Source organism: Zootermopsis nevadensis, unplaced genomic scaffold, assembly GCF_977971745.1.
Source record: "Zootermopsis nevadensis isolate Lab colony 2312 unplaced genomic scaffold, Znev_1.0 Znev_ptg000017l, whole genome shotgun sequence".
Lineage (NCBI taxonomy): Eukaryota > Metazoa > Arthropoda > Insecta > Blattodea > Termopsidae > Zootermopsis > Zootermopsis nevadensis.
The window spans coordinates 15,701,984-15,726,919 of record NW_028259149.1 but is presented as its reverse complement, the minus strand read 5'-3'; the positions used below and the strand labels follow the sequence as shown (position 1 = coordinate 15,726,919).

Sequence of the window (24,936 nt, the reverse complement as noted above, 5' to 3'; positions counted from 1 at the left end):
CAAGCTAGTGAGAATATAAAATGGCACTTTTGTAATACTGTTTTCATAATTAAATTTAAGTACAAATGTTCCCAAATTCTACTTTTCAGCAGTCAACACTAACACTCGTCAGAAGCAATATAGGGGCAGCTGCCTTCTAGTGCAACATGTACTTGAACTCTCATAAAAATAAAAGTCTAAAACCTACCTTAATCTTCTATAAATTGCAATTTTCTGGATTGTTGCTCCATGTAACATTTTTCCTGTGTGCCAGAATATCAGAGGAACACAGAACCTGTATCTTCAGCCAATGTTTAGGGCTGAAAAATGGAGGCACCATGTTCCTCCAAAACACTGCTACACACCCGAATACCACACGGCACAATTCTGGAAATCACCCACCTTATATTCACATCACCATGAAAACCTGAAATCCTACCTTAATCTTGATATCTGGCTTCCGGACTCTGAAGTCGTCCTGTGCGAAGTATTCGTAGTTGGTATCATGCACAGTTGCCAAGCAGGCAATATTGAAGGCACACTGGTCCACCAGGCGCTTGTAGTATTCATCATATGACACATCCAATCTGATCTCCTCGACTGTTAGCAGTAAAATGAAATCTTATTTTAAATTCACCTTATTCTCAAACATATGTTTATATTGCCAATTTTTATTAAAAACAAATTAGTCTGCCTAAAAGAGATGCACTGAATTACATGATCAAAAATAGCATCTCATTTTAAAGTTCATTGCAGATGAAGAGGGATTCTCACAATGAGTTTCCCCTTCTTAAATGCTCTTTTTGTAACATCCAACTCATTACCTTATTGTATATATTCTATGAAACTGGTGCAAGATTATCTACTCTCGATGGAGTCCATTTAATTCAAAGCAATGTGTGTGTTTGGCAGAAACAAAACCTGTTTCGACCGAAGCAATAAACAATTTTGAGACCAGCTCTGGGTGGTCATCAACATCTGCAAGTTCTGTAGGAAACATGTATATAAAACATGTCTTTTTGTTCATCTGCGTAGAATGAAAATGTAGGATTTGTAGAATTTGTATGAATGCAAAAGATGTTTGGAAATATTCCTTCACTGAAAATATTAAATTTTTAATGTGTTCGCAGGAACAGATAAAACCGCGTCAAAATCCACATGTACGAAATAATTTTCAGTAAAAATATTTTAATATAGATCTGAAACAGTGGTGCTGAAGATGAATGTGGTAGAAAAGAACAAACCTCTAAAAATTATCCACAGATTTTTGAGAAAACTGCATTGGATAGTATAACTACTTGCACAAGCTATTAAGTTTCAAAACATGAAGTTTCAAGACACTCGCATTTCAATTAGTTAGGTTCATAAATTCACAAATATATTTCACTGTATGGTGTCTTATGTCTAACATTAGTTCCTACCATCATAACTTTCATTCTTTCATTCATGGTCCTTTAAACCAGAAGATAGCAATCCTCGTACTTGCCACTGTGAGAACCTCAAATCTTACTTTGGAATTTTATTGACTTAAGAATATTAATTTTATGTGGAACATAACAATTTGTAAAAATTAGTTAACACATATTTCTAAATGGGACTTACCAGGTACTTTAAAGAGTACAGAAAGCCCACCAGAATGTCCCACAGCTATCAAAGTGGGCAGAGGATAAAAAAAATTAAATAAATTAAAAATGTGATGTACTATATTGAAAATACTGGACCAGTATACCAGGAGATTGTCCTTCCAAACTCCTGAAACAGGATACAGTGTGGGACCAAGTTTTTAAAATAATTAGGAACTGCCTTAATTTTTGACGTTATGCATATTCCTACTACTTTCTGTACAAGTTTGAGGAAAAGTTCTTCTGAACACAGTGATAACACTGGAGCTCCAAAAACCTGTACACGACCATACTAAGAACACCTACCCGCTCCTGCTTTAACAAGACGTTCCTCTTTATCTTTCTTGACAGCATCCTTATGCCGACCAGTGTAGAGGACAGTGTCCACCCGTAAAGTCACAGTAACTGTGTGGTCCTTGTTGCGGCTACGGTTTTTCAATATCACAACCACACTGAAATATAAGTCGACAGTATTTCAGTAGTTGTTGACTATTTATGATTCTTATTCATTCGCAATCCATTATTTATAACTCAAATTTTTTATGCACACAATTATTCTTACCAAGTCACATGCAAGTTTCATTTGTAAAAAAAATATAATCTAAATTCAAAACATACTGTTTTATATTATTAGAGTAGTATTTTTATGTTCACAATTGAAGAGTATACTTCCAAAATATCATCGGTCCATTTTTTTTTACATTTTCCAGCATTTCTTGATAATTTATTAAATTCTGAAGATTTCTGTCTTCTGGGTTGTTGCGCTGTGTAGATGAATATCATCGCCCTGATGACAGAGGCAGTATGACCTCTAAAAGTTTGGTTAACATCGACCAGACTACACAGCGCAACAACCCAGAAGACGGAAATCTTCATACTCATCGCTGTGAAAACCTCAAATGTTACTTATTAAATTCTGCTTCATTTAAGACATTGTGTAAGCTCAGTCTTTGTATGGCGGGACGTTGAAAACACTAGTGTTTTCTGAACTCATTTTGTCAAGGACAAAACTAGATCAGTCCGATGTGTATGCATGATGTATGTTTTAAAATGGCTGCTCAGAGTTGACCTGTTTCTGTATTCCTTGTTCTTTTTAAGTCCAATTTCCCTTCTTAAAAACAAAATAATATAGGTTTACAAGGACACCATACTGTCTGTGTTTGAGTATGTGTGTCCCCTTTCAGATTTTACATTTACATCAGTACAATTATTTTACTTTCCTTTCATAACACAAACTACAAAAATCTAGATAAATGTAGGTGTATCTTCCACAAAATGAAATTATGTTTTACAAAAAATTCCTATAGGCTTTATCTTACACATCATTCATATAATTTTGCCAAGATGAAAACTGGTTCAGTTCTTTAACTGAGGGAGTTTTGTTGCATTGAAATTGAGTAATGAGAATCTGCGTTACTTTAAATTTTCCCACCATTATTTTCTGATGTACAAATGTTTCAACACTACCACATAAATTTACCGACTATTCACTGCCTCAAAAACAGTCTACCTTCTTCAAAATACTTCATTAAATGCATGCACTGGTGAAAACATTACAAAATTTAAAGGTAGAATGTATCACTGTTTGTTTAATATACCTGAACGGAGAACCAATTACAATGTCATCCCTGAGTTCAAAATCAAACTGAATGTCATTGAAGTCTTCGTTAAGATAGTAGCGACTGAAAAGATTCTCACTCTGCCGGAGTGCCTTCAACATGGCTGCCCTTTCCTCTTCACTCTCTGCAATGACAATACACTAGATGAATATTAAGTTTCTCACGTGTATTCATTAAAATGTTTGTGGGTCCAACTTATGTGATGTTGAACATAGAGCTCCCACCTTACTCTTACTAAAAATCAGAACAGTACAGTGTACGTGTAAGATGACGGAGGCAGTATGACCTCTGAAATGCTGGTAAACATCTACCAGACTACACAGCGCAACAACCCAGAAGACAGAAATGTTCATACTCATCGCCCTGATGACGGAGGTAGCATGACCTCTGAAACGTTGGTAAACATCGACCAGACTACACAGCGCAACAACCCAGAAGACAGAAATCTTCATACTCATCGCCCTGATGATGGAGGCAGTGTGACCTCTGAAACGTTGGTTAAAATCGACCAGACTACGCAGCGCAACAGCCCAGAAGACAGAAATCTTCATACTCACCGCCCTGATGACGGAGGCAGTATGACCTCTGAAACGTTGGTAAACATCGACCAGACTACACAGCGCAACAACCCAGAAGACGGAAATCTTAGTACTGTGTACACATAACCACCATCCATGGTGAAAAACATACTTCTGTGCTGCTATCTACCATACATTGATTGAAATGCATTAATTAATTTAATTGATGTTTAATTCTGTACACAAGAGATAATTTACATGACCCATCTTTGTTGTTTTGAATAAAATGTTAAGAGAACTACATTGTTTTCTTCCTCTGAATCCAAACTTCACATTTCCCATGAAACATGCAATTTTATCTGTAACTTTTATGTGTCAAAACCTACAAAAATGTGAGTTATTGCATGTTTGCTTCTCCTGGAAGTAAACAGACTGGGAATGAGAAGATATTGCACCTCCATTACTTACAAAGCGTGAACCTCCATCTTCGTCGTGTCTTATTTTATTTATACTTTATTTAATAATGCCGATAGCAGCTCACACTATATAACATTAAATTATACGATGGTCAATTAATAATAAATTAGAAAGGATATGGAAGAAATGGGTGGAGGCCTAATTGATGGTACCATCCCAGCAATTACTGTCGGGACTGAAAAAAACCCGTCAAAAACTTCAACCATGATAGCCAGCCTCCACGCTAAGATTTGAACCCAGGACCTTGTAAATATGAAGCAGGAATACTAATGACTCTAACAGCTGCAACATTCAGTAATAAAAGAGTCCTGTTTATTAATGCCACATTTTATACTCACTTTCTGGATATTTGTAGTTTTTGGTTATGTCTTCTCGCTCCCATTTTCCTACAGCCTTTGTGCTGATAAACTGTCCAATTCTGTAATAAAAACAGTTGAAAGATTTAACCCAAATGAAATCCAACTATAAATTAAAAATAAATTTCACAGAAATTTATTTTTACAAGCCGCTTTCAACACGTAAGTTTACGATAACTTTCATCGTGAGTGGCAATCAAATTACTGCGGCAGATTACATCTGGCTTGTTTCGACATTTGGTTATTCACAGAATCTGGATAACTGTAAAAAATCTGTCAAGCAGCAGTAATTGTAATAATTATGGTATTTCAGTAGTAGCATAAACACAAACTCTGCTGTCTGCCAGTTACATGATTTGTGTATTTGTTCTCGGCTTCTATAACTGATCGATTACTTATTTAATTAACAATTACTTTGTGAAACAGATCAGTCGGAACAAAAGGTACCTAGTATATTCTTTGAAAGTGTTGCAAATTTCAAATTCTGACAGTTACAAATCAAAATAAAATTCCGAAAGAAATTAAAATCAGAGAACTCGGGGAATGCTTGCGATCATTCAGTTCAGACTTGTTCATCTTCCCATCTTTTATCTAAAGACATAAAGATAAAAATATACAGCCCGAATTTATAACTTGTGTTGGGCAAGGCCGTGGTCTAGGCAACACGGAGTTTTCCTCCGTGGCATCCCAACAATTACTCCATTCACACACAGAAGAAGGCAATGGCAAACCACTTCTGGATCATCTGCCAAGAACGTATATGAACAGGTCCCAGTCCGAGAAAAGGATGGAAGGATCCTGTTCATATGGACCTGTCGTCAGACAGAACACTAAATAAAAAATAAAATTATTTTCTATGGGATTAGAACTTGTCCATAATGAGGTTCTTTGTAATTTGTACTCTTCATTTAAATAATATTACGGAGTTCAAATAAAAGAGACTGATGGGAAGGACATGTAGAGATGTGACTGTAAAACAAGAAAGGAACTTGGAAAACCCAGGTATAATTGCGAGTGTGATATTAAAATGTATTTTAAATATATAGGTGTAGAATGGATTCATGGATTCATGTGTTTTACGATAGGGTCCAGTGGAAGATTCTGAGTAGAATACTTAGAATAATGAGCAAGGAACACGCACAAGGATCGATAATATCATATAACGAGGAGCTTCATACTTTGTACTCTTACCACATATTATTAGGATGAGACAGATAAAACATGGATTAAGAAATGCATGCAAAATTTTAGTCGGATACACTGAAGGAAAGTGACCACTTGGGAAATCTAAACACAGAAGGGAGGATAATCTTAAAATATTTTACAGTGTGAGGGTGTAGCCTGTTTTCGGCGTACTTCGGATATGAGTCGACGACGGGTTCTTGCGAACAGGGTAATGAAACCTCATGTTTTGCAGAAAATTTCCAGACTAAATGAGGAACAATTAGCTTTTCAGGAAGAATTCTTCTTCATAAATTTAGTTAGTTTGTTACTTTATGGCAGCCCTTTAATTTTTAAGTGGTTTTTAACATAAATATTAAATAGCACTGACTGAACCTACAGTGGTCTTGTAAGGACCACAAAACTTCAAAAACAATTAACCCCCCAAAAAACTTACAGATTCAATTTAAAAGTAAGAGTCTTATTCACGGGCAATATATTACTCTGAGCTTATCCGAATTAAACTCGTAACCAACTAAACAAAAAAGCGAACATGCTAACCACTCAATCACTTACCCCAACATGTCCTTACGCAGTAGCTTGAGTGGCTGAGTTGGTCCATAATAGCGCCAGAACACTTTATCAGCATTGACCTCAGAGAAAACGAAGGCGTTATCGTATGGCCGAAGAACCTCTCCTCGCTTGACGGCATTCACAGAGGCAGGGCCACAGCGGTACATGTCGTCACTCTCCTCTTGTGGGGTGGCGTCAATCACCTGCCAGCCGCCGTACTCTCCTCCAGGAACAACGTCTGGTCTCTCCATCCACACTTCATTCCAGACGTGGAAATTCCTGTAAGTGAATATGTTTATTTCATAAATCTTCATGACAGATATCATCTGAATCATCTTCGCAACTGCGCACGTTTCGGTAGACTTTACGTTCATTCATTGCCGACGTAAACACGCTGTTAAAAAATGAAATGGTTTTTTTTTACAGAATCTACACTTGAGTCAAACTCAAGTTTCTTGTTACTCCGGCATTGAAAATAAGCTGCATGCGACTTTGAATATGAAATTAATTTCATGTTCCACAGATACATGGACTGCCAACCCATAGCTAGTTACAGTTCTACCAATCTCTACAAATAAAATCTTGAACCTTGCATTTCTAGTGGGAAATACTACAACTAGAACAAAAGACAGACGGCCAAGTATACATTTAAAAATAATCTTGCATTAAATACAAACAGTATAAAATTCCTGATTATTCCTAGTCTATTCAACAACATTATCAATTGCTTAGATAGTGCGGAATCATAGGGTGATTTGGAAAAGATGCAAATGAAAAATTTTAATATGAACTCTGGTCAATTGAAAAACTTTTTAAAATTCTGTACTATAATGTCAAATCATTCATAAAACTTTTTCAAATATGATCCTCCTTCTAACATAAATAAATCAAAAGATATAAGAGTAGAAACTTAAAATACGCTTTCATTAGCTGATCAGTTGCAAACACCAATGTACACATTTATTTACAGTAATTGGTTTCTCCGTGGCGTCCCAACAATTACTCCATTCACACACAGAAGAAGGCAATGGCAAAACACTTCTGCATCATCTGCCAAGAACGTATATGAACAGGTCCCAGTCCGAGAAAAGGATCGAAGGATCCTGTTCATATGGACCTGTCGTCAGACAGAACACTAAATAATAATAAAATATAAGCCTGTTGTATATGGTCTTAGAATGAATTGTAGAGAAAGGAAATATTGTTTACAAATCCAACAAATTTGTGCTTATTCTGATGATGTTGTCTTGTTTACAAGAAATATTCCAGCAACGAATGAATCATTATATGTACTGGAAACTGAGGGGGAAAAAAATTGGGACTATAAATTAATGAAAAGAAAACTAAATATCTAAAAATGTCCTCTTCGCAATCAAGACAATATCATCAAAACCTAAAAATAGGTGATTTTTAAATTTGAAGGTGCTGAAAGTTTCACATATTTGGATCAGTTAAAGACAATGGAAAAGACGCTCGTTTTAAAATTACTACTAAAATTTTTTGTCCTGAAACACCAAATTATATATATATATATATATATATATATATATATATATATATATATATATATATATATACAAAACTCTTATAAGACCTATTCTACGTAACGGGTTCAGAAACCTAGACAATGGCTTCAAATGAAATGAAGGCCCTTAGAACAATTGAAAGAAAGATTACTAGAAGAAACTACGGTCCCATAAATGAAGGAGAGAGCTGGGAAACAAGAGCTAATAAGGAGATAGCACGTGTGTTAGGAGCGGATATCGTAAAATCTTACAAAATCCATCAGATTGAGATAGTGTGGACGTAATGTAAGGATAAATAATGAAACAATGCCTAAAACATAATAACTAAAATGGAAGGAACAAGGAAAAGAGCTAGACTACACCAAAAATGGATAAATGAAGAGGATTTGAAGATCACGGCGATAGGAAAGTAGGGTTAGGGACGGTCAAGAATGGAGGAAATTTTTACTGGAAGCCGACGTCCACGACAGACTGTAGTGCTCGAGAAGAAAAATAAGAAGTCTGTCTGGCATTCTTTGTAGAATCTGAACTACATTGACTGACTAATGACAGGGTCCAGTGGCAGACTTGTGAACAGTAATTATTATTATTATTAAGTGTTCTGTCTTACGACAGGTCCATTGCTCTGCCCAAAAAGAGCTCTCCAGTTGTCCCTATTCCCGGCTTCTCGCTTTAATTCCTGGAACGTCATCTTCTTTCCTTGTTTAAGGTCGTCGGTTAGCTGTATAAGCATTTAAATTCTATTAAGGCTTTGACCGGGATGTTCTTTTGTTAAATCTTATGTGGTACCGCCTGATTCGACTTCTAATGGTTAAGTGAAGTGTTTTCTTCGCGGTACGGTCTGGATTCGTAAATATTATAAAGACGAGATTCGGCTTCAAAGGGTTAACCAGCTGATTTTCGTAATGGTGAGGTGTAGTGTTTTCTTCGCGGTACGGACTGAATTCATAAATAATATTCAGTCGATCTTCGGCTTCAAAGGGTTAAAGGTTTTGAGTTCTTGATAACCTGAGTGACTAACAGTTTCTCAAGAAGGATTCTGGTCATCGAGCGTTCTATGATATAATGGAAGACTAAACCGCAATTACGCAAATTCCATAAATGTACCAAATAGAGTCACTGTTGAGCTCTTCCATTACTTCGCCATCCTCGTCAACAAAGTAATCGACCGTGAGACTGTTCTGCGTGTCGTGAGCTGAGGCATAGTTGGTGACAGACCTGCAGGGTATACCCAGTGCCCGACATACTGAAACATAAAGCAGTGTTTCACAGACAGCAAGAAAACAAGTTTAAACTCCATAGCTACAGAATTTAATTTTAAATTTGTTGTTATTATGCATTGCGTTTCGTACTAAAACCTCAGATTTCCAATTATGTTCTGAATGTAAATGTTGGCGCTAACATTAACACCTAGACTACTATATTTCTGTTGGATGGACTAAGACGCCAAGTCATTAAGACGCAGTTCTGTAAATTGTGAAAAATGTTAGTCCATTAAAATTAAATTTCAGTCTAACAATAAGCAAGAAGGATACATGTGACGCTGTATTTCTGAAACAACCAAATAACGCATCAGGTCACAGTCAATCTTAGTTTGATAGGGACATTAAATATTAGTTTAAAGGGGAATCGTTATCGCAAATATCAACCGGACCTTCAAATGTAGATTAAAGAGAGTCTATAGTCAGTATTGACATTTGGGACTTTAGAATTATCTACAAAGAAGTAACTTCTGTCAAAAAATATACTTAAGGTAGTAAATTTGCGTCATATTGTGAATTAGGTTAATATTTTAATATTTTCCGTCAAATCACAATTTTAATAAGATAATAAAATATAAAACATTTAAAATATCATTTCACGTTCCGCATCCATATTTATTAATGTTTAATTTAAATCATTGCTTTACAGACTAATATTGAACATCACATGAACCACGCCATATAAAAAACAATACCTTCGTTCTAATATATAAGAGTAATCTGATAAGAACATTTCAATAAACTGCATAACATTGTAAATGATTGTAATTCGAGTTTTAAATTTTACCAATCTAATTTATACATGAGGACGGTTAAATATAACCGAAACATGTCGTAAGAGACGTTCCAATTTGTAAATCGATCATTCGATGCGGAACGTGAAATGATATTTTAAATATTTTATATTTTATTATCTTATTAAAATTGTGATTTGACGGAAAATATTAAAATATTAAAAAATATATACTGTAAAGAAAGTGATGGAATCTATTATGTTTTTACTGAGGTGGTCAGCATAGCGACAATGCTCTAGGGTGGAATACGGGAGATTCTTAGTGCTTATTGGTTGTTGTAACCGAGGTTTTCTGTGATTTTCTCAGTTCCTCCAGACGAATGTCAGGAATGAGCCATGACTACTTCCAAAATCATTCACATCCAACACTCATGATAATCTTCCCATCTTATTCATGAAAATTAAAGAAATATCATTAAATAACAAGACCATCAATCGATCTCTGACGCTTTCGTTCAATTTCTTATGTGCTCCGAGCCATCTGCCGATACTTACTTGTTGTAAGAACACCAGAAAAGACCCAACATTGACCGTACTTCACAGGTTTCTTGTCCTTAAAGAATTTTTGGAGAATCTTCATACTGCCCACCCACTTTGTCGGAGGGGTGCCCCCATCAAAATCATCGCTCCAGTTGCCCATGAGAACACCATTGTCATCAGGAGAGTTCACCTAGTATAAAGTATTCAGTCTGAATTGTTTGAGTATAAACGAAGTGTGACCGACTAAACCAATTAAATGCATTACCAAACCAGTTTTACTAAGAAACTGAACTAACTCCACAGCATAGTCTTAGTTGAGCGGTTGTTAATTATTCTAATGGTAAGAAAATGCTCTGCTTTTACGGAACCTGAAGGTTCACAGAATGATGCCACAACCTGAGCTACTTCAATGTGTCATCAAACTATTTTTATATCCTCTATTCACGCTGCCATCTCCTGGGCGTTGTATCCAAAACTGAACATGAATTTCTTTGATTTCTCCACGCGTGTCCAAATTTGTGTACGGAACAACAGTTTGTAAGCTAATTTGTTACGTTCCATGTACAAAAGCAGGTACACATAACGCAACAACTTTCAGCAGTAAAAATTCACCATTTCTCTTCAAGAGTGACTTTCAGCTGGTGATTTGAAACAAAAGATTCATTACTTCGGAGGCAGCTATAATGATCAGGCGAACAAACATAAATGTCCAGACATAATTACTTCCCTAAATTGTTAAGTCGGAATGGCCAAATTAAAAAATCTTTAAATTACATTAATGGTTCACTCACACCCACATACTTACAGCTGCTGAGAGAACTCTGCTGGTTTTAACTGGGTCAGAGCGCCCAGCATGGGTCAGTTTTCCCACATGTGACACGAGGTACAACGAGCAGTCCAGAACGTCCTTCTCAAACTGTGCAAACTTCCAGACGCATGGTCGCAGGCGGTTGTAACTGCCTCGCCAGATAAGGCCGCTATCCGCCAGCACGTATTCTTGTAACAGTTCGCTGTCCTCCAGGAACACTTGGTCCTCTACGTAAAAAGCGGTCGTGTTAACATCCGATGCCATTTATATAAATTGTTAACGATAACAGCTGGTACCCTATATCAAAAACAATCATACAAAATATCTTGTCTTCAGCACATCATTCAAAGTACTTACGTCTGCACCAAGGGTTAAACAATATGTAAATAGGCTCCTTATGGCTGTAGCTAACGGCGCCATCATTCTTCAGCTTTGTGTCTACATCCATCTTCCATTGCCCCACGATGGCATCAGCTGCAGGTGTAATCTAGACACAAACACACAAAACTGAAATATACCACATTCTATAATGGCAAGTCCCCACTTAATGGTACCTGCACCTTGTCTTGGTGGTGGGGCTTGAGTTCCTCAGTGACCCCAAGCGCTACTGGTAGGGCCTCCCTACGGGGAGAGGTCAGACTAAGACAGGTACCCTGGTCCTCCAGGTTGGGGGTTGGTCGCAAGGCTAACAACCTTGCACTGTAAAAAGGAAGATGTTTCGAAACCTCGATCAAAGCCTCGGACAGACGGATCTAACAGAGGACCGAATGGAAGAGGAGAATTGAGGAGGCCGTGGACCGAATACGGACCGGAGAGCCATACAAGAACATAATGGCAAATGTCTTACAACACCGGGAATACAGCAATCCCCGCACCCGATCATACCCCGGTATAAAGAAACAAGACAGACATTTACCTTGACTGTAATGACATTCTCGTTGCTGGACTCCAATACCGCATTCCAGGCGGTCCCCGATTCGGCTCCTTTCGCAAGGAGCGGTACCGCGATCAGAGTACCCTGACCATAGTTCGGCTTCTCCGCGTCTGAAACAAAGCAGGCCAACCTGAACCCTAATAACACGGCTACAGAGTTTATGAGAGTCCTCTGAGGAATATTCCTGGTCATACGAATTAAAGAATTCTGTTACAAGTCTGAAGAAACCAAAGCAGACGTATCTCGTTTTTCAACGTAATAATCCTGCTTCTCGGTTCATTTGATCGAATGGTCGGAGAGTTTCGTGATTTCCATCAGAATAAAACGAGATCTCATAAAATCTTCAAGCGGTTAAGAAAATTATCATCGTTGCTTGCCATAGGCAGAACTAAGTAACTCCACGGAGCAGATTCCTCCGCAATAAACTGGAAGGTGGTCAGTTGGACAAGAAACTCCCCTCCCTTTACAAACCATAAAATTATCCTGAGCCAGATTAGTCCAGCCTATACCCTCACAATCTATTCCCTTCCAGATCTATTTTGAAAGTTATCATCCCTTAGATTTTAAAACTAAAATTTTATAAATATTTCTCGCAAGTCCTGTCCATTTAATTTCCTCACGTTTTATCACTCTAATAATATTTCGCGAAGAACACAAATAAAAGACTAAAGCTTCTCCAGCCTCGGCTCATCAACTGCTCAATACTTGGTGATCTGTGTAAGTCACCAAGTTCCCTCGTTACGTAAAATCTTCCATTTCCTTGTTAGATCTAAACCGGATACATCAAACGACAAAACCTCGAGTCTAAAATGAAATCTCACCATGGACGGTGAAGATGAAGGACACAGCGTCTTTATCTACGTTAAAGGCCCTGCTGAGGGTTATGTTGACAGAGAACACCTGTCCTCGTCGTACAACGAGCAACGGGTCCTTCTCTCTCTCCATGACATCGTACTGATCCGTGTGGTGCAACGGTCCATTCTCTGCAAGCAGCAGGTCCACCTCCTTCACGGAAATCACCACGTCCGCCCCCTCAACCGCTGCAACATGGGAAAAAGTATTCCTATATACCACGCAGATTTGCGTACGTTCTTGACAAATGCTAAAACAAAAACAAAAACAGATGATGATGATGATAATCAACACTGTCAGTAAAGTGACTGCCTATGTGATGGACATCGAAACCCATTTGCAGTAAATAATAAATAATAATAATAATAATAATAATATTCGATTCCCAGCAAGGGCTAAGACTGTTCTTTGCGCCATTTTGTCCAGACTGGCTTTTGAATACATCCAGCCTCCATTCCGTAGGTTATCAATGGTCTTTCCCCAGGGACAAATCGAACCCAAACAATAACTCGATTTCGGACGCACAGCGCAAATTTTACGAATACAAACCTAACCTAACCTAACCTAACCTAGCCTAGCCTAGCCTAACCTAACCTAACCTAACCAAATCTAACCTAACTTAACCTAACCTAACTTAACCTAGCCTAACCTAGCCTAGCCTAGCCTAGCCTAGCCTAACCTAACCTAACCTAACCTACCCTAACTCCATTTATCTTGTTTCCCCACACGTAGCTGAGAGAAACTAGTAACTTTTCATTCGAGAGTGGGAATATGAATCAAGATCGAATTATTATACCACTTATCTCGAACTCGAATTGTTTTATCGATTAACAAACATTGCAGTGGCAAGCAAATAAATAAAGCCTATTCTGTAACTTTAATAAGTTATTTTGCACAACGTGAAATAAGTGAACGCATGCAGGACAAATGGTGTTCAAGTATCCGCATGTTTCATCTCTGAAACAAACGAATGAATTCAATTAAATTTGATATTTGCGGGTAACCATTAAAAGTTTTCCAAGGTTACACTCAAAGAACATGATCAATATATAATGCTTAACTACTATAAATACGTCCAACAGATTTTATCAAAACCGGCTCATAGTATAAACCTATAACACCACAAAAAGTGTAGGATTATAGAAAGATATATAAATTCAAAACAAACATAATTTGACACTGTCCTGTGCAGTTGCGTTTTCAACAGCAGATTCGTATCTGCGATAAATTACCATCAAGGTCAGTGCGAAGCAACAAAGATCCCGTTTGATTTCTATTCCACTGCATCTGTGAGGCTTTCTACGACGCATTGTAGATGCTGAAGGTATCTAGTCACAGGAAAATAATAATGAACACGAACACGAACACATCGACTACCCGAGCTGAATCTGAATCCGTGCTATCCTGAAGAAAGATTAGCAAACATAACACGAACACTGAAGGACGTATGGTGTGATATTCTATCACTCCTTCACCTCTTTCGGGCCCTCGATGTTTATTCAAGTTACGTGTTCAGTTGGTTTGTTGCATTTAACAACAAAGACTCCTACTGCATGTCAGAGTTGAGGTAATTAATTCTGAGTAAGTAAACATTAGGAAGGCGGTGGTCTAGCGGTTAGAACGCTGGCCTTGTAATCCTGGGGTCTCGGGTTCGATTCCCGGCGGTGCCCCAATTTATAACTTGTGTTGGGCAAGGCCGTGGTCTAGGCAACACGGAGTTTTCCTTCGGGGGCTTCCCCGGTTTCTCCGTGGCATCCCATTCACACACAGAAGAAGGCAATGGCAAACCACTTCTGGATCATCTGCCAAGAACGTATATGAACAGGTCCCAGTCCGAGAAGAGAAAAGGATGGAAGGATCCTGTTCATATGGACCGGTCGTCAGACAGAACACTAAATAATAATAAGATGAGGTGGTCTAGCGGTTAGAACGCTGGCCTTGTAATCCTGGGGTCTCGGGTTCGATTCCCGGCGGTGCCCGAATTTATAACTTGTGTTGGGCAAGGTCGTGGTCTAGGCATCACGGAGTTTTCCTCCGGGGGCTTCTTCCCCGGTTTCTCCGTGGCATCCCAACAATTACTCCATTCACACACAGAAGAAGGCAATGGCAAACCACTTCTGGATCATCTGCCAAGAACGTATATGAACAGGTCCCAGTCCGAGAAAAGGATGGAAGGATCCTGTTCATATGGACCTGTCGTCAGACAGAACACTAAATAAATAAAATAAAGTAAAACATTAAGTCTTTTTAACTTACTCTTCTCTTGTAATATTATAATCCTGACAAAAAGAAGACTATTTGGGCCACTGGACTGGCCGGAAACACCTTCCTACTCACATGCAAGAATTAACTGTGGCTTGTGTTCAAGGGCAGACAGACATTCAACGATTCTCCGGTTAATAGTTGAGTCACCGGGAGAGAAAGCTGGTCGAGTCTTGTAGGTGAAGGCCACTAATTGGGGAGAGGGGACCTTATTCCGGTTGCTCAAGAAGTGAAATCCAATTTAAAAAAAAAACTGAAAAAAGGCAAAGTATTGTCCATGGTACTTGTTAAGTGCCAAGCCATCGAGGCGTATGGAGGTGTGGAGGTATAGCTCCAGTCTTTCTTGACCTCGGCACTAGTTTTACTTTCGCGCCAGGCCGCTTTCTCCCAGGATAAAGAACCCAAAACGCACAGAATAAAAGGCTATTATACATTAAAAGAAGTATCTGGTGCTAGCCCTGAAGTTAACAAAACCTTCTTTCTAGAATTTTAAGAACACCGGCGAATAACGAATCCAATTCATTAGTTTCATACGCCTTGTTCTTCCTCCTAACTCATTTAACGCTATATACCTGACCTATGTAACTGAAACAGCGTGGTTGAATAACCATATGAATCAAAACAGGACTGACGCCTTAAGAATTTCGCTTCGCTGTTAAAATCAATTTCTATTTTCTAAATCGATTGTATCGCGGTCGACTGTTTAACACTCCTACTTCGTATTCGGGAAATCCCAGTTCAAATATCGATCAGGTACACGACGGAATGGTATAACTTAATTATTCATTAATCATGCTATCACTCGACTATAATAGACAGTAGAGGTTTGCAGGGGCCGAAATTTGCAAATTTTAATCGTCCGAGGACCATTTGACCAAAAATTTCCCTTCAAATATCTTACCCCACTGCACCCCTCTTAAAAGCAATTTTCTATTATTCCAGCCCGAATGAATCCCAATCTATTTGCAATCTTCCCTGACTCTCCAACCATTAACACATGTTTGATTGCATTGATGCCAGTAATCCTTGAATGAATTATTTAACGACGCTCAAAGAGAATCTAACGTTAGTTTGATGTTTGGGAAACAATATAAAGATAACGGGTGCCATGTTTGAAAAATATTTGTGACAGGAACGCAACTACGACCAAAGTTTTTTTTCTATACGAAACGACACTTGCCCGAGAAAGCCAGAAATATTCTAAAGCGTTTGACTGCTAATATTTCAACCAGGCCCGTCTTCTGCATTAATTAAGGTTAGATTCCAAGCGGATATAATTACAATTTTCTTAATATGTCTGACCCTCGTAATACTGCGGGTGTCATGACACAGCTTAAACACCACTTAATAACATTTATCTCCACAACCATCATGACTGATACGACCACACCCTCGTTTTTAAGAGTGTCTGCTGTAAATCATGAATTTACAATGAAAAAAAATCTTTTTAGTCCCTCATTACAAACATCGCCCTGATGATGGAGGCAGCAAGGACCTCTGAAACGTGGTAAACTTCTACCAGACTACAGGGCTCAATCTTCAGACTCACCGCCGTGAAATCATCAAATTCTACGAAAGTAAAGGAAATTATCGTAAGGCTAACTTCGAAGGTTGTTTGGTAATTATAAAAGATACCGTAACTGACAAATTACACAGCCAAATGGTGAGCGTAAGGTGGATTAAAACGTGAAACAAAACACGCCGATGTGTACAGTATACCAGACTCTTACAACCAAGTATTTCGTGTTAGCATTCCGACCGAAGGAACAAAGAAAGTTGCGTGTCTGTCTCCGTCCTTGAATTCAACTGACAGAAAAAGGCCAAGTTGTCCCGCGTAAGACGTACGGAGTACTAGAAACACAACTTATGCATTACACAGATGTGAGTGGTCAGCGTATTGCTTCGGTCGCCATATTCCTTTTGAAAGAGCCCTTTGTATTCACTGGGCAGGAGACGGATATGTTCGTCATGACGCAGAGGCTGAAACTCCTGTTGTCAGTTTAAGAGTTCCACCCCGAAGGTCTGCACGGGCCGGGGTCTAGGCCGCGCAGCACAATGTTCGAGTCCGAGCCGAGTTCGTGCCTGGTCCAGATGATGATAAATGTAGAACGCTCTGGGCCTCTTTGGAGAAGAAAAAGTCATCCTCGTGACACAGTCAATCTCCTAAACCTATTTGATTTCCCGGAAATCGTTCAGGATAACACCTTACAAACTTGGCATTCGACATATCTGTACAGATCCTCAAACCCCAAAATAACCTCAGATGTTATTAAAACGTAGTTAAATATTTAATCCAAGGATTACTGGCATTTATGCATTAAAATAAAAATGTATTAATGATACGACAGTAAATATATCCGGCTTTATTTGGGCTAGAATAAAAGGAAACCGGACGTGGGTGGGGTGCGAGTAACATATTTCGGGTTTCTCAGGCTGGGACAGGAGAAATTCTAAAATTTCTACCCGTGCAGGCCTCTAGTCCTAGCTGCATAATAATGGCGTGGCGTACAACGGCATTATATTTCTTAACGAGTTTCACGAAAGTCAAGTAATTAGTCTCTGTATTGCTGGCGCCCGAAGCTGATCAGAACAGAGACGGGAAGACCCTGGCCCCAAGTTAACAGGTTTCCGAAAAGGTGGCAATAGATCGTCACGAAATTCTAACCTTCGAGCTTGAATCACAAGAAAATGATTAAAGTATATTACGTCATGTCTAAATCAGACTATGCTTCGGGATCTCTTCAGTAGGTCTACCTCTCCATTAAGTAATTAACTTCTAAATAAACATAGAAATTTTTGTGAATAAAACGTGTATTCTAAAAGCCGCGTTAATAAACATGTTATGTAATCAGTTTATAATGAGTTTAATAATGATAGGTTGAATGCATAACCTGAAAATTAAAGTACACAAAACAATAATCTTGCCTGTTGTTTTGTATGGGTGCGAAACATGGTCTCTCACTCAGAAGGAGGAACACAGATTGCAGGTGTTTGAGAACAGGGTGTGGAGGAGGATATTTGGGCCTAGGAGAGAAGACGATGGGGCGTGGAGAAAACTGCATAATTATGAGCTTAAAAATCTGTACTCCTTCCCCAGTATTGTCAGGGTGATTAAGTCGAGAAGAATGAGATGGCCGGGGCATGTAGCACGCATGGATGGGACAAGAGGTGTCCACCGGGTATTGGTTGAGAATCCTGAGAGGAAGAGACCGCTGGGGAGACCTAGACGTAGATGGGAGGATAATCTCAGGCGGGATCTATGGGAGATAGGAGTTGAAGGAGACTGGATTTTGTTGGCCCAGGACAGGGTCTGGTGAAGGGCTTTGGTTAATTCGGTGATGAACCTTCGGGTTCGATAAGCCATCTAGTTAGTTAGTTAGGTTGAATGCATAGCATGAATGAGATAGATGAAAAATATATACGAAATTTTAGTCGGAGAACTTGAAGGAAAAAGGTCACTTGAGAGGTCTAGATGTAATTGAGGGGAATACACGAAATGGTCCTCTCGTCAGAGGCCCCAGACATTCAGCAACATAACCATTATTTATGCTCCAATGATTGATTTGTGTAGGTTAATACACACAGTCGTGTAAGTGCAAGTAGCTGTCCCAGCGTCCATACACAACTGGACACAATGCTCCAAAGACCTGGCTATCTATAAAAACCTGGCTTGAAAGGTCCATAGACACTCAGCCAATTTTTTTTCTACGGGGCCTACTGAAGGGAAAATTCTAAATGATCAAGCCACGCACCGTCGAAGACCTCAGAGAAAATTCGCCAGTAGATTCCTGCGACATGTCAAAAAGTGTATTAACCAATTTTAAGCGTCGAGTCCAGTTCTGCAAGGACTGAGGTATGTATGCATGTATCATTTGATCACTAAATATTGGTTTTATTGCTGAAAGTCTGGGATCTGTATCTAGATGATCACTCTTATTAAAATCGATCTTAAATAAGGTTTAAGGATATGAACTGGATTCATCTGGATCATGACAGTGTCCAGCAGTTTACTGTTCTTAAGACGGTAATGAACTTTCCTATTCCGTAAAATCGTATATATTCTTAAGCATATGTGCAACTATCAGCTTCTCAAGAATAACTCCACACCACAGAGTTACAAACAATCAGTACTGTGAGTCAGGCCCTTCAACGAACGGAGTTCATACTGTTGTTTTCAGACGTCACAATGAAAAGTCTAAAAAAAGATTCCAACTTATTCAGACACTGACAATGAATTTTGTTCGATTTGAACATAATTTGGGCTCTTAAGATATGTTTCCCGCCACAGCCAGCAAATCCACGCTTCTGCCATCGGGGACAGTTGCTTTTAGCCATGGCACAGACATATTTGACACGAAGGATCGATTTGATCGACATCGACACTTCGCGCATTCCTTTTTCCGTCGATCTGACGTTCTAAACGTGAAGATAAAAGAAATTGAGGTTTGGCTACAGCAGTCAGCCTTTCGCAGTGATATCTTCTCCACCACAGTCAAAGCCTGACAGACTGTTTGCTTCTTCAAATTCGAAGTTCGGTCCCCATTTATATCCACATGCGTCTGAGACACTGATGTCAACGAGGGGAGATGCCCCTTGTCTGGATCGCTTCTGCAAGACCACTAGCCTGTCGGAATCTTGAGTGAAAAATGGAACCTTTTCTAGCCTGCAATGATGACTCACTCAGTGAAAATAAATTGCTTTTTACTGAAACTCATTTACAATCCTCCTTCCGTCTTCTTCTTATTATTTTTATTTTCTACTCCTTCCTTAATCTTCTTGATCTCTTGATCTTCAGTCCTCATCATTTATTCATCAAGTTTTACTACTTTTTCCACTTATCCAAATCTCCCTTTTGTATTAATTATCTCCTCCTACTACCTTCTCGTATCCAGCGTCTTCTTTGAACCACTGATAGTTATTCAACAGCGTAATAGATTTCGCTTTTGTGTGCAACGGGAATGTTCGTCGCCGTGTTTACTCTGCCCTGAGCTAGATCACTCCAGTTTCAATCTTCAGATCTTATTTCCCAAATAGGACCATCTGTTTTATATAACAGCGTTCTCTCATCTATGTCTGAGCACTCCAAGTTGTCTTTCCCCTACAATTTTGAAAGGAACATGGCATGTCTCATACCCTCCGTACTACACGTCCCGGATACTTCATCCTTCTTTACGTAATTCGAACGATATCATCATTACAATTAGTGAAGTTCGAAATTACGTATTTTTCTAGTTCTCCATTGAGCGCTAAATTTGGACAGAACGTTGCGGTCGAACGGTTAGCATGTCTGCTTCGTATTCTGAAGGTTCTCGGTTCAAGTCTGACCCCCGAGACTAGATGTTCTGACATATTTCTCGTAGTTGTCCTCAGTTACTCTATAAAATTTCGGATTTTTCCTTAAATTATAACACGACGCTGCATTCCACACCTTTACATTCATGTAAGACTTGAGGTTCTCACAGCGGTGAGTATGAAGATTTCCGTCTTCTGGGTTCTTGCGCTGTGTAGTCTGGTCGATGTTTACCAACGTTTCAGAGGTCATACTGCCTCCTTCATCAGGGCGGTGAGTATGAAGATTTCTGTCTTCTGGGTTGTTGCGATGTGTAGTCTGGTCGATGTTTACCAACGTTTCAGAGGTCATACTGCCTCCTTCATCAGGGCGGTGAGTATGAAGATTTCTGTCTTCTGGGTTGTTGCGCTGTGTAGTCTGGTCGATGTTTACCAACGTTTCAGAGGTCATACTGCCTCCGTCATCAGGGCGATGAGTATGAAGATTTCTGTCTTCTGGGTTGTTGCGCTGTGTAGTCTGGTCGATGTTAACCAACGTTTCAGAGGTCATACTGCCTCCATCATCTGGGCGTCGGTAAACTTCTACCAGACTACACGGCACAACAACCCAAAAGACAGCCATCTTAAAACTCACTGCAGTGAAAACTTCAAATCCTATGTTTAAATTCTTATTTTAATCGATAACTTTATAGGAAAGGGACAGGAAAATGGACGATTTTGAACTGACTGACCGTAAACATTTCCCATATATAATCTGCTGTTAATTATATATTACATTAACATTCCAAAGTTTCCTTCTAGATCAGCACCCCTATTAGCTTCTTTATATATTTTTCATCTGAAATTCAAATAATAATAGTTTTCAAAAACATGAGACGAACACTCACTGTTCACACGAATAAGAAGAATATTTATATGATAATGAGATAAAGATAAAGAAGACGACTGTGATAATGGGTCTCACGAAAAGGTGATGGTGAAATGACAACAAGAAAAATAGTTCTCCATTCCCTTTCGTCTGTCCTTCTCTGATGTCCAATAAATGCATTCCAAATTCCCCCAGCGAATAATGTCCCTGGTTAAAACCTCCAGTTGGTTTGCTTCAAACACAGCAGAGTAAAGTTTCTACTCAACGTTTATTTTTTCAAGAGCTGTGTACGGAAAGATAAGTGAGCTATTCGGAGACCGTGTTTATCATAATATCGTGATTAATCTGACAATAAAACATTTAGTGTTCATAAAGCACGTTTGTTTAGGTGTTCATGTTGCAGGAAACACGCCACACGCCTCCTGGTGTCTGGTATTTAAATGAGCCATTTAGTAAATTCGCTTTACTGTAGAGAGAGAAAGAAACAGGAAGCCAGTTCTGTACGAGAACTTTAATTTTGCGCCCCAATTAGGGCGGTTAAACAAGATGAGTTAGATGGGAAGGGCACGCACAACAGAAATAACAAATGCTTACAAACGTTTGGAGGGATATCTTCAAGGGAACAGACCAGCTGAAGACCCAGGCGTAGTTGGGAGGATAATATTAAAATCAATCTTGAATAAATTTGGTAGGGGCTTGTGGTCTGGACTCATCTGGCTTTGGACATATACCATTTGTGGGTCCCAGTGGACAAGGTAATGAATCCTCGTGTTCTGAAAATGTGGTAAATTTCGTGACTAGCTGAGTGACTTTTAGCTTCACATGAAAGTCATTTAAACCGTTCAATTGGCAATCCTGCGAATCTTAATAAAAATACGAGTTACGTCTAGTGCCAATGTTATGAATGCATGGAGCTATGGTGCTGAGAACGACTGGGTCAACTTTACCATTTTATATCACCTTATGTGGCGAACTTAAAACATTGATCATCTTTCATAGAATATATACATTGGACCTCCATTCTCCTCATATCCCAGTTGTCTTCCTTCTGACACTTTAGTGCGACTCAAGACAAACAGAAACATTTCCGCACTTAATTTCGGTTTAGTAGTTTGTATATTTCCCTTGGGGAAAGCAACTGGAAGATCCATTTATAGACGATACGAGCCGGCTGCCTTTGTAGTGCCATTCGCACTGTTCCCTTATGAGATGTAAAAAAAAAACATTTCCAAAAAGAAGGGGCTTATTACGTCTGGTAAATGGTCCATTACCTCGGGTCGCCACAAAGGACTTGCTTTTAGTTCAAATGCAACAAATGTTCATCTGGAGTTGTGGTTCTTGTTCTCTGCATTATTTATAGAACGCCAAATGAGAAATTGTATTACTAAAATTTTCTTCGGATGTTTAATAACACTGTTTTAACTACAGATATTGTACGGAGTCAAATTATATGGCATCGTGAGTGCATGAAGATCTAAAAAGGAGCCGTTATCATTATGTTAATATTATTAACCCACCCATCAACCCTTTTCATTTGCACAGGTAATAATTTATTTGTCTCTGTAATTCAAAACATCGGATGTTTCAAATCCAGAAATATTATTTTTATGCATTGACAAACTCCTGAACATTTGATGATACCACGGCAAGCATTTGTTGACTGTGAATTAAATAGGAAATTTTATGACGCGGGTGTATTATTAAAATAACAAACTTTACGGTCATTCGTCTTAATATAATTAAAACTGGACGTTTCGGAGACTGGGGTCTGTTACTGTCCTCAGATAAATACTAATCTATTAGGCCCTGTCGATGGAGCTAGAATAGTGTTTACCCGAGGACCGACGCAGACTCCAGTCTCTAAAACGTAGTTTTAATTAAATTAATACGACGGATAATTCCAGGGAAGTTTATTTTCATGCTGCCTTTAATCTTCTGGATTGTAAAACAGCGTTTTCCTGTCTCGCAGATGGTTAAAACAACGTTCTAGGTCTGAAATCATTTGCGATCAGTAAAATCTAGACCACCAAAATAAAAAATAACCTACAACTGGACTCAAAAAAAACATTTAAATTACGAATCCATGAAAACGCACATTCGAATGGAATTAAAATTATTTACATAAACTTAACCTGATTTGAAGATGAATGATTTATCCCTTTCAACAGACAGCCAACTATCCATTCGACAGCCTGCAGCATTGCTGATAGCCTGACAAGGACACGCGGTCGACTGAGTTCAAGTAGCAGCTTGCTTACATGCGATCCACGCGGCTGAGGTTCGATTCCCGACAAGCCGAATTTAATCACCATATCTATAATAGATCTATGGGCTATTTTTTAAACTCTCTGCATTTATTTAGTTATTTTTCTTCCTTTATTCGCATTCTGTGAGAGAAGTGCTGTTGGCTTCTCAATGTTAAATGTTAAAAATTAAGAGTTCTCCTTCGAGATATGTGTAGGAGGGGTCAAAGAATTCTTTCTTTCTTTCTTTCTTTCTTTCTTTCTTTCATCCTATTTTATCTATAGGTGTCGAATTTGAGGTTAAAATCGACTTGGTTCCGTTGTTAGTGTATTTAATGACACTTCTTTAACTCCTAGATTTATAGTGTCCATAATTTGTTAATGATGGATGAAAAATAATGTGAAAAGAATTAACAGTGAACAAATTTAAGATCCAGAATTTTCCTGGAATTTAAAAAATTTGAAAACCTCAGTAAAGAATTACTGGTTACCGGGACGAGATTCGAACCGGGGCTCTCCCGAATACGAATCCGCAGTGCTACCAACATGCCGCGACGTGAAATCCGAGACTTAAACCTGGTTATGCTTGGAATGTAATCAACAATTAATCGACGTTCCTCTCAGTTGCACAGCCGTGTGCATTTGCAGACAAGATACCAGCGTTTCGGATCAGTGTGTTTATCTCCGCCGATACGTTGCACCAGTAGGCCTAAGTAATGAATTTCTCAAGCTCCATGTTTTCGTACTCCCAAGATATTCCATCTTCATACATCACAGTCCAGTTAATGACGCATCGCGAAAGAACTTAATTACTTTCCTCATCTCAACAGGTTTCTATTAAATGGTTGGTAAGAAAAATAAGTTACAACTTCAAGACATGCGTCACTCACTCTTACAATTCACATGACACAAAAACAAGGCCTGGCGGTTTGCATGGTAACTCGAAGACACGCCTCTTTGCCTCGCATCTGAACTACGTTCATTTAAAACTGAGTGTATTTCTTCGATACTCAACAACTCGACAACTTAAGGGCGTGACCTGCACGCAGATTCACGCCGAAACTGCGTTCTGGAAGAGGATTTTTTTTACATAAATCTTTTTTTATATTTTATTTTTTTTATTTTTAGGAAATAAGATTCACTTTCACTAGATTTAATTACATTTTAAAGTAATGGATTCACACAAGATGAATTAAGTTTTATGGTTGGTTCTAGTTGAAAATTAACGACGTATTTTTAAATGAATAGGTTATATAAACGTCAAACCCTTTCAAAGTATTGTGTTCACATAATTTATTAATGTATTTCGTTTGA

The 24,936-nt window shown here is 38.6% G+C and overlaps 1 protein-coding gene across 2 annotated transcripts in view; it reads right to left on the bottom strand.

Annotated features, from left to right (window-relative positions):
- The window catches only part of Tg (Transglutaminase), a 69,343-nt gene that overhangs the window by 5,386 nt on the left and 39,021 nt on the right, over positions 1–24,936 (bottom strand). For both annotated transcript variants that reach the window (XM_087350621.1, XM_087350620.1), the window contains exons 2-12: positions 12,930–13,148; positions 12,091–12,218; positions 11,532–11,661; positions 11,172–11,401; positions 10,382–10,556; positions 8,939–9,077; positions 6,309–6,584; positions 4,554–4,633; positions 3,200–3,344; positions 1,908–2,053; positions 419–579 (exon numbers count right to left, since the gene is read on the bottom strand). In XM_087350621.1, the coding sequence (XP_087206747.1) occupies positions 419–579; positions 1,908–2,053; positions 3,200–3,344; positions 4,554–4,633; positions 6,309–6,584; positions 8,939–9,077; positions 10,382–10,556; positions 11,172–11,401; positions 11,532–11,661; positions 12,091–12,218; positions 12,930–13,148 (1,829 nt within the window). The remainder of the gene's footprint in view (positions 1–418; positions 580–1,907; positions 2,054–3,199; positions 3,345–4,553; positions 4,634–6,308; positions 6,585–8,938; positions 9,078–10,381; positions 10,557–11,171; positions 11,402–11,531; positions 11,662–12,090; positions 12,219–12,929; positions 13,149–24,936) is intronic.